General features: G+C 43.8%; 1 protein-coding gene across 1 annotated transcript in view; it reads left to right on the plus strand.

Annotated features, from left to right (window-relative positions):
- The window catches only part of LOC121575791 (plexin-A2-like), a 105163-nt gene extending 88205 nt beyond the window's left edge, over window positions 1–16958 (plus strand). The window contains exons 16-33 of the mRNA XM_045222901.1: window positions 143–310; window positions 2810–2903; window positions 3059–3298; window positions 3413–3556; window positions 3746–3980; window positions 4106–4248; window positions 4471–4739; window positions 7673–7739; window positions 8115–8261; window positions 8874–9033; window positions 9175–9278; window positions 10128–10224; window positions 10368–10561; window positions 10665–10834; window positions 10956–11168; window positions 11373–11523; window positions 11740–11933; window positions 16253–16958. Of these exons, the coding sequence (XP_045078836.1) occupies window positions 143–310; window positions 2810–2903; window positions 3059–3298; window positions 3413–3556; window positions 3746–3980; window positions 4106–4248; window positions 4471–4739; window positions 7673–7739; window positions 8115–8261; window positions 8874–9033; window positions 9175–9278; window positions 10128–10224; window positions 10368–10561; window positions 10665–10834; window positions 10956–11168; window positions 11373–11523; window positions 11740–11835 (2692 nt within the window). The 3' untranslated portion in view covers window positions 11836–11933; window positions 16253–16958. The remainder of the gene's footprint in view (window positions 1–142; window positions 311–2809; window positions 2904–3058; window positions 3299–3412; window positions 3557–3745; window positions 3981–4105; window positions 4249–4470; window positions 4740–7672; window positions 7740–8114; window positions 8262–8873; window positions 9034–9174; window positions 9279–10127; window positions 10225–10367; window positions 10562–10664; window positions 10835–10955; window positions 11169–11372; window positions 11524–11739; window positions 11934–16252) is intronic.
- The last annotated feature ends 2323 nt before the right edge of the window (window positions 16959–19281 follow it).

Genomic DNA, 19281 nt, shown 5'->3' on the forward strand with positions numbered 1-19281 from the left:
CTAACGTGTCTCTAACGAATGCTCACCTGCCCTGCATGGTAATGTGCATAACTCACTGTAGTAGAGTTAAGATTCTCACCACGGTAAAGAGCAGTTACAGACAGAATTGAACCCTGTTGGTATTCCTTGTTGGTTTTCCCAGGCGGAGCATGTCGGAGATCGTGTGTTTCTCGGCACCCTCTGTGACGGGCGCCGCCCTTGTGCAGGTCAGCCTCAGTGTGGATCTGGCCAAGGTGCCAGGAACCCTGGGCTTTGAGTACATCGAGGATCCCACAGTCCAGCGCATCGAGCCAGAGTGGAGCATCACTAGGTACAACAAACCTCCCAGCTAAGACATTGTGTGTGCAATCTGATATTTTATAGCATGGCTTCCTATTTATGTTCCTCCCCCCCATTTGGTTCAGCTGTATATTACTGAGGGATAAGGTGACCTTCCAGTCACATATTATGCATGATGGTTGGTGCAGGGCTGTATGTGGCTTGAGGACACAGAGACAGCCAGCCAGGGAGAAGTGGTGCAGTGTCGTGGCTACTGGCTTTCTACTCTGTCAACTGACAGGGGATTTCACAGACTTATAATCAAAGTACCATCGTCTCATCATCTGTGTGCAGTCACACCATGTGCCCACCTAGGCTTAGGTATCCTTTGAAGTGTGGGAATGATTGGATTTAGTTTCTCTCTTCTCTTCAGGTGGGTCTCTATTCCCACACTCTCAAACAATTTCGGAGCTCTACATGATGCATGATATCGCGGCTAGTTTGTTTATGTTAATGACATCTACGTACATGTGGCACAATCATGTAGCATTCATGAAATGCTAGCCTTGGATACCTGATAGATTAATAAATAGGAAGCCAGCTGGCAGAACCGTTCCATCTGGCTCTATCTGGCCAGAACAATTAGATGTTTTCCTGGTACCAAAGATGCATTTATGCTGAAAAGCACAATTCAATGCAAATCAGGTGCTGTTACAGTTTTTCTCAATTGCTAAAACACTAAACCCTATTGTCTGAACCAAATGCTCAGTTGCCTGAACCCACTCATTGAATCAATCACTCTTTTGGCAAAACCATAAGCACTTTTCACCTGTTTAGACATAACTTGCCAACACATTTTCATTGTGATGCACCCGTGCTGCATAATGGTGAGCACAGGTGACAAAAGTCAAACACAATTAGAGCACAGGTGTCACCGCTTGAACACAACAACTCAAAATTGATCACACTTGTGGCTAATGATGTGAAGGAACATATACAGTAAGCCAGTTCAGAGAGCACTGGTTTGTGAGGCCCTACAATGGATAGAAATCTGAGAGGAAGAGTTCGTGTGAGAGGAGGTCGAGGTGGTCGAGGTGGTCAGCGAAGACAAAGAACAGTAATATCTGATGAAATCAGAGCTACTGTGATTGACCATGTTCTTGTCCATGGTATGAGCATGAGGGAGGCTGGACAAAGGGCACAACCAAACATCAGTAGATTCACTGTGTCCACCATAATCCGAAGATTTAGAGAAGAGAACAGGTAATTACCTTTTTTGACATTATAGTACAGTATGTAAATGTTGACAGCAATTACTGTATGACATACTATATACTGTACCAAAGTATACTGTAAGTAAATATATGTTTCAGTACATCACTGTACCAATGTACTGTAGTATTGTAATGGAGGGTTGGTCTAACTGTTTGTAGGCCTAGTATTCCATGTATATTTTTGTAACTCCATGTTCTCTTTTTGTAGAATTGAAAGACTGCCACATGGGGGTGGGAGGACAGGTATGTTCTCCCCACACCAAGAGACCCTAATTGTTGATATGGTCCGTGAGAACAATGCCATTAAACTGAGCGAAATTCAGCAGAAGATCATTGAGGACCATTTAAATTTTGAGGGTATCAACAGTGTCAGCCTCTCTACTGTTGATCGTGTCCTCAAGCGCAACAGACTGCGCATGAAACAGCTATACAGAGTGCCCTTTGATCGCAACTCAGACAGAGTCAAAGAGCAAAGATTCCAGTATGTACAGGTTGGCATATATCCAGACACATTCAATGTTGATTACTCTAAATAGTGATTTACTGTAGTGGCCTAAATCACTTTTTCCGTATCACTTACAAAACTATATCTATTTCTACAGAGGGTTTTTCAACTGGATGCAATGGAAAGACCCCATCAATACATCTACATGGATGAAGCTGGGTTTAATCTCACCAAAAGGAGAAGGAGAGGCCATAATGTGATTGACCATCGGGCCATTGTTGGTGTTCCTGGGCTTACATGGGCTTACTGGACACAAGTGGCAAACGCATAAGATTTCTGTTTGTTTTTACAAGTGCTACATGTAAATGCACAAGATTTCTGTTTTGTCTTTTTGTACAAGTGCTAAATGCACAGGTTTTTTTTGCAACATGCATTTAGCCTACAGTGAACAATAAACATTTATTTCTCCAGCTTCATGTCCTGAGCATTGTGTTTTCTATTTTTCTACGTAGTGTTTAGTGACTGTTCAGTAGTGTTTTTTTATTTTGATTGACTCGGGGCACGATTTGACAACATAGTTCAGTTTTGAGCACAGATTGAACTGTTTTGAGGTGAAAGTTTGGTTTTGCAAGAAGAGTCTGAGGTTTTGTGAATGTAGCTTGAAAATTGGGTTTTGTGTTCACAGTTAAGAGAAAAGGAGAGCAGCTTTCAAGAAATGTGTCTTAGCAATCGAGAAAAACTGTAATAACGACAGGAAGTAGAGTTTATCTTGGCTCACCTATTCAGAGGCCGATATGGATGTGTATATTGGTGTATGTGTTGTGTTTCATAGTGGACACACTACCCTGATGGTGACCGGGACCAACCTGGATGTGGTGCAGGAGCCGAGGGTCAGGGTGAAGTACGCCGGCCACGAGTCTGTCAACGTGAGTCTGTCCACTGATAACATAGTAGGATATCTCTGTCCCCTGTCCAGTATCTTGTATAGTACTGAGAAATGGTGGCCATTTTATATAATTGTAATTTCAAAATTCTTGACAAGTATTTCTCTTTGCTTGTCTGTCCCTGGATCTCTTCCCAGGTGTGTAAGGTGCTTAACACCACCACAATAATCTGCTTCGCTCCGTCCCTGAAGGCAGAGGACACACTGGAGCAGGAGTCAGTGAAACACGTGGAGGAGTTTGGTTTTGTCTTCAACAACGTGCAAGCCCTGCTCACCTACAACAGCACAAGCTTCATCTACTACCCCAACCCTTACCTGGAGCCCCTCAGCTTGTCTGGGGTGCTGGAGCAGAAACCTGGCTCCCCCATCATACTCAAGGTGGGACAGCCCAGCCAAGCCTATGGCAGCCCATAACCGTAGCACTATTGTCATTAGATGATGAGTTCTATCTACTGACCTGACGGATGTGGGGTTTCCCTCTCTGTGTTGCAGGGGCGTAACCTGGTGCCCTCGGCATCTGGAGGGGCCAGGCTGAACTACACCGTGCTGATCGGGGACACACCCTGCTCCCTCACCGTCTCTGACACACAGCTCCTCTGTGAGCCGCCAAACCTCACAGGCCAGCACAAAGTCCTGGTCAGTCTGTCATTCTGTCTGTCTGTCTAAGTCCAGGTCTAGATAAACTATTAAGTCAAATGCAGTTTGGCCAAGGTCAAACAATGTATAAAAGGAAACTATTGTTCAGTATGGTTCCCCTATCTGTTACAGTCTATTTGATTTATGGCCTTTGTACACGTGTGTTTATGGTTTATTGCCTATGTATAGGTCCAGGTGGGTGGTCTCCACATCTCTCCTGGTGCAGTCCACATCCGCTCAGACAGCCTGCTCACCCTGCCTGCCGTATTCAGCATCACGGCTGGAGGTGGCCTGCTGCTCATCATCGTCTTCATCGTCCTATTGGCCTACAGACGCAAGTCACAAGAGAATGACCTCACTCTCAAACGCCTGCAGATGCAGATGGACAACCTGGAGTCCCGGGTGGCTCTGGAGTGCAAGGAAGGTGAGACTGACCAGCACATTATCAGACAATCTTAACTGAGAGAAATATAATGCTGATAACTCACAAAACTCTTGAATATGGACTAAATTCCTCCAATCATTCTCTTTCTCTGTAATTGTACCCAGCGTTCGCTGAGCTGCAGACTGACATCAATGAGCTGACCAGTGACCTGGACAGGGCTGGGATCCCCCACCTGGACTACCGTACCTATACCATGAGGGTCCTCTTCCCTGGCATCGATGACCATCCTGTACTCAGGGAGCTGGAGGTAACCAACCATTACCACCATGACAAACCTGGCCACACCTGTCCCCTTGTCATCTACTGTAACTGTAAATGATTTGTAGAATCAGAATTTCTAACCAACACAACCAATTTTCCATACATAGACAAACCATTTTACAATTGTGAGACAAAACGGATTAAAAGCCCGACGCAAGATCCCTCTACTCTCTAACTGAGGGTTCTGTGTGTGTCTCTGTGTGTGTAGGTGTCTGGAAGTGGGCAGCATGGTATGGAGAAGGCCCTGAAGCAGTTTGCCCAGCTGGTGAATAACAAGGTGTTCCTGCTGACCTTTATCCGTACTTTGGAGCTCCAGCGCTCCTTCTCCATGCGTGACCGCGGCTACGTGGCCTCGCTCATCATGACTGCGCTGCAGGGCCGTCTGGAGTACGCCACCGACGTGCTCAAACACCTCCTCTCTGACCTCATCGAGCGCAACCTGGAGAGCAAGAACCACCCCAAACTACTGCTGCGCAGGTACAGATAGATAACGCTAGAGCAGACAGGTGAAAGACAGGAGCAGTGACAGCAGAGAGAGAGAGAGAGAGAGAGAGAGAGAGAGAGAGAGAGAGAGAGAGAGAGAGAGAGAGAGAGAGAGAGAGAGAGAGAGAGAGAGAGAGAGAGAGAGAGAGAGAGAGAGAGAGAGAGAGAGAGAGAGCGAGAGAGAGAGGAGTGTAGACAGCCATTGTCAGTCTGACTTATCCTCTGTGTGCCACTCATGAAACATTCAGCTGTAGCTCACGTTTCCTCCCCTCCACCTTGCTTTCTTCTGCACATTGTCATCCCAGGACTGGGAGAAGCCTGCTAAATTTTTCATAGGATTTTTTGGGGAGCACTAAGTCTGAGACACACTCATTAAATATAGGGATGAGTTAACATGGGAGGCAGCAAGGCTGACCTTGTTAGCCCAAACATTCTGCACTCATGAAAAGACAATGAAATGCAGGCAATGAGAAAGAAGTGACAGCCAGGTTGAGTGGCGCAGTGGTCTAAGGCACTGCATCGCAGTGCTAACTGTGCCACTAGAGATCCTGGTTCGAATCCAGGCTCTGTCGCAGCCGGCCGCGACCGGGAGACTCATGGGCGGCGCACAATTGGTCCAGGGTAGGGGAGGGAATGGCCGGCAGGGATGTAGCTCAGTTAATAGAGCATGGCGTTTGCAACGCCAGGGTTGTGGGTTCGATTCCCACGGGGGGCCAGTATAAAAAAAATAAAAAAATAAAAAAGATATGTATTCACTAACTGTAAGTCGCTCTGGATAAGAGCGTCTGCTAAATGACTAAAATTTAAAAAAATGTAAATGTAAATGTATATACAGTGCAATGAAAAAGTATTTGCCCCCTTTCTAATTTTCTCTACTTTTGCATATTTGTGATACTGAATGTTATCAGATCTTCAACCAAAACCTAATATTAGATAAAGGGACCATAAGTGAACAAATAACACAACAATTACATATTTATTTCATAAACAAAGTTACGCAACACCCAATTCCCCTGTGTGAAAAAGTAATTGCCCCCTTACACTCAATAACTGGTTGTGCCACCTTTAGCTGCAATGACTCCAACCAAATGCTTCCTGTAGTTGTTGTTCAGTCTCTCACGTCGCTGTGGAGGAATTTTGGCCCACTCTTCCATGCAGATCTGCTTTAACTCAGTGACGTGTGGGTTTTCAAGCATGAACTGCTCGTTTCAAGTCCTGCCACAACATCTCAATTGGGATTAGGTCTGGACTTTGACTAGGCCATTCCAAAACTTCCAATTTGTTGCTTTTTAGCAATTTTCATGTAGACTTGATTGTGTGTTTTGGATCATTGTCTTGCTGCATGACCCAGCTGCGCTTCAGCTTCAGCTCACAGACGGATGGTCTGACATTCTCCTGTAGAATTCTCTGATACAGAGCAGAATTCATGGTTCCTTCTATTAAGGCAAGTCGCACAGGTCCTGAGGCAGCAAAACATCCCCAAACCATCACACCACCACCACCATGCTTGACCTTTGGTATGATGTTCTTACTGTGGAATGCAGTGTTTGGTTTTCGCCAGGCATTACTGGAACCATGTCGTCCAAAAAGTTATACTTTTGAATCATCTGTCCATAGAACATTCTTCCAAGAGTCTTGATGATCATCCAGGAGCTTTTTGGCAAACTTGAGTCAACTTTTTGGATGAGATGGATCCCATTATGCCTGGCGAAAACCAAACACTACATTCCACAGTAAGAACATCATACCAAAGGTCAAGCATGGTGGTGGTGGTGTGATGGTTTGGGGATGCTTTGCTGCCTCAGGACCTGGACGACTTGCCTTAATAGAAGGAGCAATGAATTCTGCTCTGTATCAGAGAATTCTACAGGAGAATGTCAGACCATCCGTCTGTGAGCTGAAGCTGAAGCGCAGCTGGGTCATGCAGCAGGACAATGATCCAAAACACACAATCAAGTCTACATGAAAATTGCTAAAAAGCAACAAATTGGAAGTTTTGGAATGGCCTAGTCAAAGTCCAGACCTAATCCCAATTGAAATGTTGTGGCAGGACTTGAAACGAGCAGTTCATGCTTGAAAACCCACACGTCACTGAGTTAAAGCAGTTCTGCATGGAAGAGTGGGCCAAAATTCCTCCACAGCGACGTGAGAGACTGAGCAACAACTACAGGAAGCATTTGGTTGGAGTCATTGCAGCTAAAGGTGGCACAACCAGTTATTGAGTGTAAGGGGGCAATTACTTTTTCACACAGGGGAATTGGGTGTTGCGTAACTTTGATTATGAAATAAATATGTAATTGTTGTGTTATTTGTTCACTTATGTTCCCTTTATCTAATATTAGGTTTTGGTTGAAGATCTGATAACATTCAGTATCACAAATATGCAAAAGTTGAGAAAATTAGAAAGGGGGCAAATACTTTTTCATAGCACTGTAAGTATGATGGAGACAGCATGAGCAGGAGAAAGAGATGAGCAAGTTAGGAGGCTGCAATGCAGATGTAGGGTTAACTCTAAAGGGAGGCAAAGGGCTAATATTTAACAGTTATCTTTGAAGTTGGATTGTTTTATCAGATAGAACATACAAGTATGTTTTTAGTGTGTTATTTGTCTATTGATATATAATAAATCACTTCATCTTGCCCACACAGTGTTTGATGATGGGATGAGTGCTGCTGACACAGTGAAAGGACACAAAGTAGCTTTTGCACAATTATGTCATGACCCAAATAGGTTATGTTCTATAGCAGCAGCACTCAGGTTCTGGTGTGTTATTCCTCTGAGACCATGCAGAGCAGCATGTTACTTTTACATAAACATTGGGTTTTCTACCTCTTAAGCATTTTCTCTACCTACATGTATATGGTCAGACCAATCTACCTTTACACATCTACCTGGTAAAATGTATCCATCTGTTCCTTTCTTGCAGAACTGAGTCAGTTGCAGAGAAGATGCTGACAAATTGGTTTGCCTTCCTACTTCACAAATTCCTTAAGGTAATATCAATGACTTGGAACCTCATCACTGCAGATGTCAGCTTGATGTATTACTGCAATCCTCTAATGATTGTTATTGATTATACACCAGATGGATTTCTATGTGCGTTGGGATTACACTTGTGTCCCATGGTGTGTGATATGAATATGTTTTATGAACAATGTAGAGTGATAATGTTCACCTCAGAGGTCAAGCATGTCTTATTGGTCTCTACAAATCAACGCTAAGCAACCTGGAGTTTATTAGAGTTGATGACTCATGCTCTGTTCTCTGAATCCCAGTCATATGGGGGTGAATAGCTCATAGGCATGTGTCCCCTCTCCTTCCTCTCTCAATCCTCTCCTCTCTCATCCTCCTTTCCTCCCTGGACAAAGGAGTGTGCAGGTGAGCCTCTCTTCATGCTCTACTGTGCCATAAAGCAGCAAATGGAGAAGGGGCCTATAGACTGCATCACCGGGGAGGCTCGCTACTCCCTCAGTGAAGACAAACTCATCCGCCAGCAGATTGAATACAAGACACTGGTGAGTCAACATTTCTTAGTTACCACCATGATGGTGGAAGGCTTGCCTACACCACAGTTGGTAGGCAACATGCTGTGCTCTGTAAATATGAACTCATGGTGCCCTTATGTCAAACTGCTGAATAAGAGATAATTAATTTGCTTGATAATAAAACGGTAAAGAACCAAAAGAGCCAAATAATATTTTACATGCTTTTCAGTGACACAATTAGCTAAGAATTAAACAAGATTATCTAACCAAGACCACACAGTCCCAGTTTTTGCTTGGCTACTGGGGAAAATTGTCTGTAGCTAAAGCAGAAGTTGAATGCAGCAGCAGCAGCAGTGTGCCTCATCCCCCAGGCCTTAGCCTGAGAGCAGCCCAGTGACAAGATGACACCTCTCTGATCGCCCTGTCGGAGAGGTTGTGTTTCATTACCCATTTAGTGCCCTGCTGGAGCTGGCAACCCGGCATCCAGCTGAAAGTGTGAAATTACATTTCTGGCCAAAGCTGTGAGAGAGATGGCACACAAGGAGAGGAGAGCCTCCTCCATGCAGCCATTAGACCAGTGTAGAGAAAGGGACAGTGGGTAGTGATGACAGCTCTCTCTCTCTCTCTCTGGTCCCTCCTAAGACTCTGAGCTGTGTGAACCCAGACAACGAGAACAGCCCTGAGATCCCTGTCAAGGCGCTCAACTGTGACACCATCACCCAGGTGAAGGAGAAGATCCTGGATGCTGTCTGTAGGAACATGCACTTCTCCCAGAGGCCCCGCGCTGCAGACATGGACCTAGGTGAGACAGACTGGCTCCAGTCGGAATTAATGGATGACTTACAATAACTGATATTGAGATAAACAAGTGATTATACACTGTCTGCTTGTTTGACTTATTGAGGGACTCATAGATGCACCCCTGTGTTTATATCCCCAACAGAATGGCGCCAGGGGAGGACGGCACGTGTGGTCCTGCAGGATGAAGACATCACCACTAAGATTGAAGGCGACTGGAAGAGACTCAACACCCTCATGCACTACCAGGTCAACCCACTCACTCCCCAATCCCCATCACACAGTTCACTAACATGAATGTACAGTATGTTGTACTCACTGCTGCCTCTGGCCAAGTAAACCAAACTGATCCACCTCTTTCATCTCCTGTATGAGTCACCTGCTTCCTCCTACAGGTAAATCATGGGGGGTGTTCATAGCAGCTCCAAATAGAGCACTAGTGTAAATACATTACAGTCAATCTCACTCTGCACTCACAAATGCTCTGACTCTCCAGCTGGGGTGTAAAACATGTTTGCATGAAGCCAAGAGACAAATACATTCAGCCTTGGCTGCCACACCAGGAGGAAGGTTTGAAAGAGGCATAATGTGTTGATAAAATCTATCAAGGAAATGAACAATTTTCCTCAATTACTTTTAGTCTCTCTGGTGCGTACCTGGTTCTGTGTGACAGCTGAGACTGCAAAGCAGCAGCAGCAGTGAATTCTGCTCATGTTGGAAGCCTGCTTTACTGCAAAAGGCATGCACATAGCATAAGTGAGCAGACTCTATAGGACATTTCTCAGCATGTAATGGATATCACACAAAGGAACATCCATGACATTTATAGCATAGCAACCGATATCTAAAAAATAGTCGTTGCTAGATTGTGTCTAACGTTCAAGCATCACTGCAAATGCATGTTTTATTTCACAAACTGTATTATCAAGTTCCTTATATATCTCAAATTGTACATTTAATAACTCCTATAGGTCTCATCGGGCTGGATTCATCACATCAATGTCATGTTTCTGTGGAAATCATTCTGACCCAATAATGTTGATTTGGGAGTGGGTCAAACTGACATGAACCCTTGTGTTTCTCCTATGAATCCTGCAGGTGTCAGACCGCTGTGTGGTGGCCCTGGTGCCCAAGCAGATGTCCTCTTACAACCTGCCCTCCTCAGCCAGCTTCCCACGCAGCATTAGCCGATACGGTCAGTCAGTCAGTCAGGCCTGCCCTGGAGCCACTATCACCACCAAACCACTCAATTACCTATTCATTATTCTACCTAATCTACTGATGTTCCTGCTCATGTTTTGTGACCATCCGCCTGTGACCCTCTCTCTGTCTCTGCAGATGTACCGTTCCGCTCCACCCCCACCAGCCCTGACAGCCCTCACTCCCGTGTGCCAATGCTCACCCCGGACATGGAGAGCGGGATGAAGGTGTGGCACCTGGTCAAGAACCACGACCACGGGGACCAGAAGGAGGGCGAGCGCGGCTCCAAGATGGTGTCAGAGATCTACCTGACCAGGCTACTGGCTACTAAGGTATTACCTCACCCTCCCCCAGAGCATCTTAGCAATTACAGATTCAGTAAGTATGTTCCAATGCTATGGTGTGCTTTTAACATTGCTGTGGTGTTTTTGTCAGGGTACGCTGCAGAAGTTTGTGGATGACCTGTTTGAGACTTTGTTCAGCACTGTGTGCTGGGGCAGTGCTCTGCCACTCGCCATCAAGTACATGTTTGACTTCCTGGACGAGCAGGCTGACAAGCATGGCATCCATGACATGGACGTTCGCCACACATGGAAAAGCAATTGGTGAGGGAGTGCAGATTTAATGTGCTACTTGAAAGCAATAGCACAAAATAATGAATTTATACTGATTGTCTTAATGTATAGATTGTCTAGAAACGGTTATTTATTGTCCTCTCTGCCCCAGCCTGCCTCTGCGCTTCTGGGTGAATGTGATCAAGAACCCCCAGTTTGTGTTTGACATCCATAAGAGCAGCATCACAGATGCCTGTCTGTCTGTGGTGGCACAGACCTTCATGGACTCCTGCTCTACCTCAGAGCATCGCCTGGGCAAGGACTCACCCTCCACCAAGCTACTCTACGCCAAGGACATCCCCCACTACAAGAGCTGGGTGGAGAGGTGAGATGTGTGTGTTAGTTACATCACTGCGATATTATTAATGGATGATTAGTTATTATTTTCCACTGAAATGACTGAGGAAGACATACTTTATTAGTCAGACTACCTTTATAGCTTACAGTCACACGTGGGCTGACAGAACAGCTCTAACCCCCAGGCTTGATGGCTGCTGACAGTACAGTGTGTGTCTTTGTCTCCCTCTAGGTACTACGCGGACATAAACCGCTTGCCTGCCATCAGCGACCAGGACATGAATGCCTACCTGGCCGAGCAGGCCCGCCTTCACTCCAATGAGTTCAATGTGCTGAGTGCCCTCCACGAGATCTACGCCTACGTCAGCAAGTACAGCCAAGAGGTGAGGCCCTACACCTCAATATCTTTACAAATTAAAGTAGGGGACCAGGGTGGCATCCAAAACATAGGCATCTAGATTCAAACTATTATTAAAGTATCCCTTAGCCTGTCTATGTGTAGTAACAGGAGGGAATGTGCAGCATAAAGTACAGTAACCTTGTGTTTCCCTGCATGCTTTGATGATTTAATGTCTGTCTTGTATATGTGTGTGTGTCAGATCATTGAGGCCCTGGAGCAGGATGAGCAGGCCCAGAAGCAACGGCTGGCCTACAAGGTGGAGCAGATCATCGCAGCCATGTCTGTGGAGAGCTGAGACAGACAGACGTGTGTACTCAGAGACACACTGACATGACAAGGCCCAGGACACAGGCCACAAGCTGTCAGCAGTGCAAGCATTCCCAAAAGCAGCAGGTAAAGTGAAGTGAACTACAGAATAATTCAGCCTGAGTGCTCAACAAGGGAAGCACACGGATAGACAAGCAAATTCACCAAGCACAGCTGTCCTCTTTCTGTTGGCTGCAATGTGGCCACATGTGGAGGCAAAGAAAAAATTACTTTCTGTTTTTACCTCAAAAACAAAATACATTTATCTAAGTATGAACTAATGGCATACATACAGTGGGGGAAAAAAGTATTTAGTCAGCCACCAATTGTGCAAGTTCTCCCACTTAAAAAGATGAGAGAGGCCTGTAATTTTCATCATAGGTACACGTCAACTATGACAGACAAAATGAGGGAAAAAAATCCAGAAAAACACATTGTAGGATTTTTAATGAATTTATTTGCAAATTATGGTGGAAAATAAGTATTTGGTCACCTACAAACAAGCAAGATTTCTGGCTCTCACAGACCTGTAACTTCTTCTTTAAGAGGCTCCTCTGTCCTCCACTTGTTACCTGTATTAATGGCACCTGTTTGAACTTGTTATCAGTATAAAAGACACCTGTCCACAACCTCAAACAGTCGCACTCCAAACTCCACTATGGCCAAGACCAAAGAGCTGTCAAAGGACACCAGAAACAAAATTGTAGACCTGCACCAGGCTGGGAAGACTGAATCTGCAATAGATAAGCAGCTTGGTTTGAAGAAATCAACTGTGGGAGCAATTATTAGGAAATGGAAGACATACAAGACCACTGATAATCTCCCTCGATCTGGGGCTCCACGCAAGATCTCACCCCGTGGGGTCAAAATGATCACAAGAACGGTGAGCAAAAATCCCAGAACCACACGGGGGGACCTAGTGAATGACCTGCAGAGAGCTGGGACCAAAGTAACAAAGCCTACCATCAGTAACACACTACGCCGCCAGGGACTCAAATCCTGCAGTGCAAGATGTGTCCCCCTGCTTAAGCCAGTACATGTCCAGGCCCGTCTGAAGTTTGCTAGAGTGCATTTGGATGATCCAGAAGAGGATTGGGAGAATGTCATATGGTCAGATGAAACCAAAATATAACTTTTTGGTAAAAACTCAACTCGTCGTGTTTGGAGGACAAAGAATGCTGAGTTGCATCCAAAGAACACCATACCTACTGTGAAGCATGGGGGGTGGAAACATCATGCTTTGGGGCTGTTTTTCTGCAAAGGGACCAGGACGACTGATCCGTGTAAAGGAAAGAATGAATGGGGCCATGTATCGTGAGATTTTGAGTGAAAACCTCCTTCCATCAGCAAGGGCATTGAAGATGAAACGTGGCTGGGTCTTTCAGCATGACAATGATCCCAAACACACCACCCGGGCAACGAAGGAGTGGCTTCGTAAGAAGCATTTCAAGGTCCTGGAGTGGCCTAGCCAGTCTCCAGATCTCAACCCCATAGAAAATCTTTGGAGGGAGTTGAAAGTCCGTGTTGCCCAGCGACAGACCCAAAACATCACTGCTCTAGAGGAGATCTGCATGGAGGAATGGGCCAAAATACCAGCAACAGTGTGTGAAAACCTTGTGAAGACTTACAGAAAACGTTTGACCTGTGTCATTGCCAACAAAGGGTATATAACAAAGTATTGAGAAACTTTTGTTATTGACCAAATACTTATTTTCAACCATAATTTGCAAATAAATTCATAAAAAATCCTACAATGTGATTTTCTGGATTTTTTTTTCTCATTTTGTCTGTCATATTTGATATGTACCTATGATGAAAATTACAGGCCTCTCTCATCTTTTTAAGTGGGAGAACTTGCACAATTGGTGGCTGACTAAATACTTTTTTCCCCCACTGTATGATAGCCTTGGCATTTCCACTTCAGTGGACAAGTCTAATGTTGGTCATAAAGCCTTTATGAAACCGTATGAAGGCTCTATGAAAGTTAGAGTTAGTTAACTCTGAGATTGGGTGACAGTAAAATGTTATCCTGAATCTCCATGTCATCCAAGGTAGCAGAATATTTTTGTTTGGCTATCGCTCTGCCCGACATTCAGCTTTCCAGACACACAAAGCTCTTATTACAGGGTGGGGGTTCAATTCCATTTTTGCATACTTTGGGCTGGATCCAATCAAATCTGCCTTAGCAATGGTTACACAGTTACTCTGCCTACTGCCTGTGTAAACATGTGCCTAAATCTGGACACTGGGTGCATGGTGAGGGGAGGTAATGTGGTGCCCAAAATCTTTCTGTGAATCTATTTATGCTATTGTGTAAATACTGCAGTGCATATTTGATTGAATTAAACCATCAGAATTCCATACATTATAAATAGAACACATCTAGATAGAAAGCCATTCCAAATATATACATTATTTAAAATGATCACTTCAGTTTGTTGACCTCTTAGTGCCAAAAGTGTATCATGTTTAATACTAGGCCTACAGTGAGGGAAAAAAGTATTTGATATCCTTCTGATTTTGTGCGTTTGCCCACTGACAAAGACATGATCAGTCTATAATTTTAATGGTAGGTTTATTTGAACAGTGAGAAACAGAATAACAACAAGAAAATCCAGAAAAACGCATGTCAAAAATGTTATAAATTGATTTGCATTTTAATGAGGGAAATAAGTATTTGACCCCTCTGCAAAACATGACTTAGTACATGGTGGCAAAACCCTTGTTGGCAATCACAGAGGTCAGACGTTTCTTGTAGTTGGCCACCAGGTTTGCACACATCTCAGGAGGGATTTTGTCCCACTCCTCTTTGCAGATCTTCTCCAAGTCATTAAGGTTTCAAGGCTGACGTTTGGCAACTCAAACCTTCAGCTCCCTCCACAGATTTTCTATGGGATGAAGGTCTGGAGACTGGCTAGGCCACTCCAGGACCTTAATGTGCCTCTTCTTGAGCCACTCCTTTGTTGCCTTGGCCGTGTGTTTTGGGTCATTGTCATGCTGGAATTGCCATCCACGACCCATTTTCAATGCCCTGGCTGAGGGAAGGAGGTTCTCACCCAAGATTTGACGGTACATGGCCCCGTCCATCGTCCCTTTGATGCGTTGAAGTTGTCCTGTCCCCTTAGCAGAAAAACACCCCCCAAACCTCCATGTTTGGCGGTGGGGATGGTGTTCTTGGGGTCATAGGCAGCATTCCTACTCCTCCAAACACAGCGAGTTGAGTTGATGCCAAAGAGCTCCATTTTGGTCTCATCTGACCACAACACTTTCACCCAGTTCTCCTCTGAATCATTCAGATGTTCATCGGCAAACTTCAGACGGGCCTATATATGTGCTTTCTTGAGCAGGGGGACCTTGCGGGCGCTGCAGGATTTCAGTCCTTCACGGCGTAGTGTGTTACCAATTGTTTTCTTGGTGACTATGGTCCCAGCTGCCTTGAGATCATTGACAAGATCCTCCCGTGTAGTTCTGGGATGATTCCTCACCGTTCTCATGATCATTGCAACTCCACGAGGTGAAACCTTGCATGGAGCCCCAGGCCGAGGGAGATTGACAGTGCTTTTGTGTTTCTTCCATTTGCGAATAATCGCACCAACTGTTGTCACCTTCTCACCAAGCTGCTTGGCGATGGTCTTGTAGCCCATTCCAGCCTTGTGTAGGTCTACAATCTTGTCCCTGACATCCTTGGAGAGCTCTTTGGTCTTGGCCATAGTGGAGAGTTTGGAATCTGATTGATTGATTGCTTCTGTGGACAGTTGTCTTTTATACAGGTAACAAACTGAGATTAGGAGCACTCCCTTTAAGAGTGTGCTCCTAATCTCAGCTCATTGCCTGTATAAAAGACACCTGGGAGCCAGAAATCTTTCTGATTGAGAGGGGGTCAAATACTTATTTCCCTCATTAAAATGCAAATCAATTTATAAAATTTTTGACATGCGTTTTTCTGGATCTTTTTGTTGTTATTCTGTCTCTCACTGTTCAAATAAACCTACCATTAAAATTATAGACTGATTATTTCTTTGTCAGTGGGCAAACGTACAAAATCAGCAGGGGATCAAATACCTTTTTCCCTCACTGTAAATGCCCTGTAGACAAAGTAGGCATTGTATATAAAATTGTTGAATAAGGTGGTCTTAAGTTATTAAGGCACTCTGGGAATGACAGACATGAGGGAAGTGGCTTTCTAGACTGCTAATTTAACCAACTAGATTAGCAGTGACCCAAAGTAGCCAAATGGAGCTTTGGGAATCATTCCATAGAGCTGGAAGATTAATGACAACTAACCACTTCCTGTGGGCCAGATCATTTTCGTCCTGGTTTATGAGACCTCTCAGCCATCAGTCATTGTTTACACTGAACATGATACTTGAATTACAGTAGATCTTTGTTGTGTGTTATATTTTCAGAGAATCCTCAAGCTTCCACGTAGCATGCTTTTAAAGGTGGACACTCAAGATTCCTGTTGCATCAAGTAGACTGTATCATTCTTTTAAATATGTCTCATTAATGTTTTTACAGAATGAGATCAAAATGACAGACTTTTAAATGGTTTGATTTTAACATATTCAAATGACAAATTATTTTTGCTGCTGCATTCATTGAGCGCCATCTTAAAGATGGTCATTATAAAACTGGGCTCTCCATAGGATTGCTTTAATCCAGGGTTTGTGTTTGTTATCTTTATCTGCATTGAAGACATTCATTACGCTCCTGATGATTTCTCCATTATTCTATAGTCATTTTGACCAGTAAATTGTCCTGGTCATTTTGGTCAACATAAATTTTGGCGCACTCCATAAATAAATCTTCGGTCATTTCATGTAAAAGAGTAAAAAACTAAGAGGTTAAAGAAAAGAAGAAAAAACCTTGTAAAGTCCTGTTATTACAAATAATCCCTCCCACTATTATAGCTACACTGTTTCATGTGTGACGTTTTGATGATGAACATTTATAAATGTGTTGTGCAATAACCTGTAAGACATTTTAACATTTAACCTTTTTAAAACTATACATTATTGTATAAATATTGTACATACAAAACACTCCTATTTTGCAAGCAAATGATTCACTTTGTACTGTTGCTATACATTAAAAAGTAAACTTGCAGAAATACATTTGTCTGGATTATTTTACAGCAATAATGTGTTTTTGAATTAGCACAAAAGAGTCATAGCTAGAATGTGTAGGCCTTGAGGATATGTTGCACTAGTAGCTTACAGATATGCATATTATTTTGGACAACATTTTAGACCAATAGAATAGACGGCATTGACGCCGACTTGGCCCGTCTCCCAATCCTCACGATGAAGCTAACATGCAGTGGATTATCTACTCAAGCATTATATGTTTCATAATTCATGGCCACTCCACTCTATGTTCCAATTCTCACACTGGAGCCAATGTCTGATGCTGTTATTGGGGAGGTGATTTGTCTTTCGTGCCGGCGTAAGCAGCCCTAGACAACCCAGCCCTGAAGCCTACTCTACTCACCATGCTTAGGCTGCATTAGCATGCAAATTGAATAGTGTTGTGAATTGGTATCGGTTTTGTCTGGAGTGGTTCTCTGGACAGGGCTCCCACAGTCTGATGTCAGAGGTCGACAATGATCTCCGGGATATTGTCCAACTCTTGTTCATTAATCTGGGTAATTGCTAACATTGATTTGGCCATCTACATTATTACTGATGCCTTTAGACCTCTGAAATCAGTCTTCAACAGAGTGAGCTTGGAAAAGTAAATTCCAACTTCAGGTCTGTTTCTCAGAAAAGGATCCTGGGTATGTTATTGAGCTAAGATTTGAGCAAATAAAGAGGGATTGGATTCTCAGTCTCTGAAAATCAATTTTTAGAAAATAGCTTGAATCAAATTGGAGCCACAAACTTTTAAATTGGGGATAGTCCACTTGTCCTACAGCCAGCAAACAATTTTACAGTATGTAGGTACAGTAGAGGGTGCCTCAAGAGTACTTACCATAGGAGTAATTCATTATTCATACTAACCCTCCAGGGGTAAAGGAGTGGGGGAGAGGTATCTTACCTTTAAGACTCTATACTGTATCTGTTCTTCAGAACTGACAGCCTCACTCCTTTGCCTGTCAGAGAGCCTCCACCCCCTTCACCCAGCAGCTAGCAGCCATCTCACCTCCCTGAGAAACACTGGGGAGCATCATTAGAGCTCACACCTTCTCCACTCACAGACAGACAGACGAGCAGCCGACAGGGAGTCCTATTATTTGGCATATGTATGGTTGGCCAGAAACAGACTGGATATATTCACAATACAGTAGAGCTACAAGAAACACTGTGGCACTTTAATCACAACCAAACAACCATACAATCTAAGAGTGCTTTCCCCCTGCTTGATGGGAACATAAGTAAGCCTACTTGATTCTATCCACAGTCACAATCTGCCTGCTTTAATAGTCCTTCAGCTCGGTCTTCTCACTCCATAGCCCTGGCTACAGTATGTTTGAGCCAGGGAAAGCAATACCTTGCTCTCACAGCAAATCTTGGAGAATAATTCCATTCTTAGCTGTAACTGTACAGTGAATACTAAATGGGAAAGACATTGGAGTCTCTTTTGACCCTGAGCAACAGAACAGTCAACGGAAAGTGTAGCCAATTATCTACGTACAAATACACACACACACCCCAATTGATTAATGGACTGCTGAATGTATATTTATTTCTCTTGTTTTGTTTGCTCTTTTCCATATTATGTCCATCTCTGATAAGCTACCCAGGAAAGGCCTGAAAATAGCCCATATTAATATATGTAGCCTTAGAAATAAGGTTCATGAAATCAATAACTTGCTAACATCAGATCACATTCACATATTAGCTATGTCTGAGACCCACTTAGATCATTAATTTGATGATACAGCAGTAGCAATACAAGAATATAACATCTATAGAAGAGACAGAAATGCTTATGGGGGAGGTGTTGCTGAATATATATTCAGAGCCATATCCCTGTAATGCTTAGAGAAAATCTTATGTCAAGTGTTATTGAAGTGTTGTGGTTGCAGGTTCACTTGCCACATATAAAGCCTTTTCTTTTGGGGTGTTGCTATAGGCCACCAAGTGCAAACAGTCAGTACATAAATAATATGTGTGAAATGCTTGATAGTGTATGTGATGTAAACAGAGAGGTCTACTTTCTTGGGGACCTGAATATTGACTGGTTTTCATCAAGCTGTCCACTCAAGAGGAATATTCTTACTGTAACCAGTGCCTGTAATCTGGTTCAGGTTATTAATCAACTTACCAGGGTGTTTACAAACACTACAGGAACAAGATCATCCACATGTATCGATCACATTTTTACTAATACTGTAGAACATTGTTCTAAAGCTGTATCCGTACCCATTGGATGCAGTGATCACAATATATTGGCTACATCCAGGAAAGCCAAAGTTCCAACAGCTGGGCCTAAA

Source organism: Coregonus clupeaformis, chromosome 10, assembly GCF_020615455.1.
Source record: "Coregonus clupeaformis isolate EN_2021a chromosome 10, ASM2061545v1, whole genome shotgun sequence".
Taxonomy (NCBI): domain Eukaryota; kingdom Metazoa; phylum Chordata; class Actinopteri; order Salmoniformes; family Salmonidae; genus Coregonus; species Coregonus clupeaformis.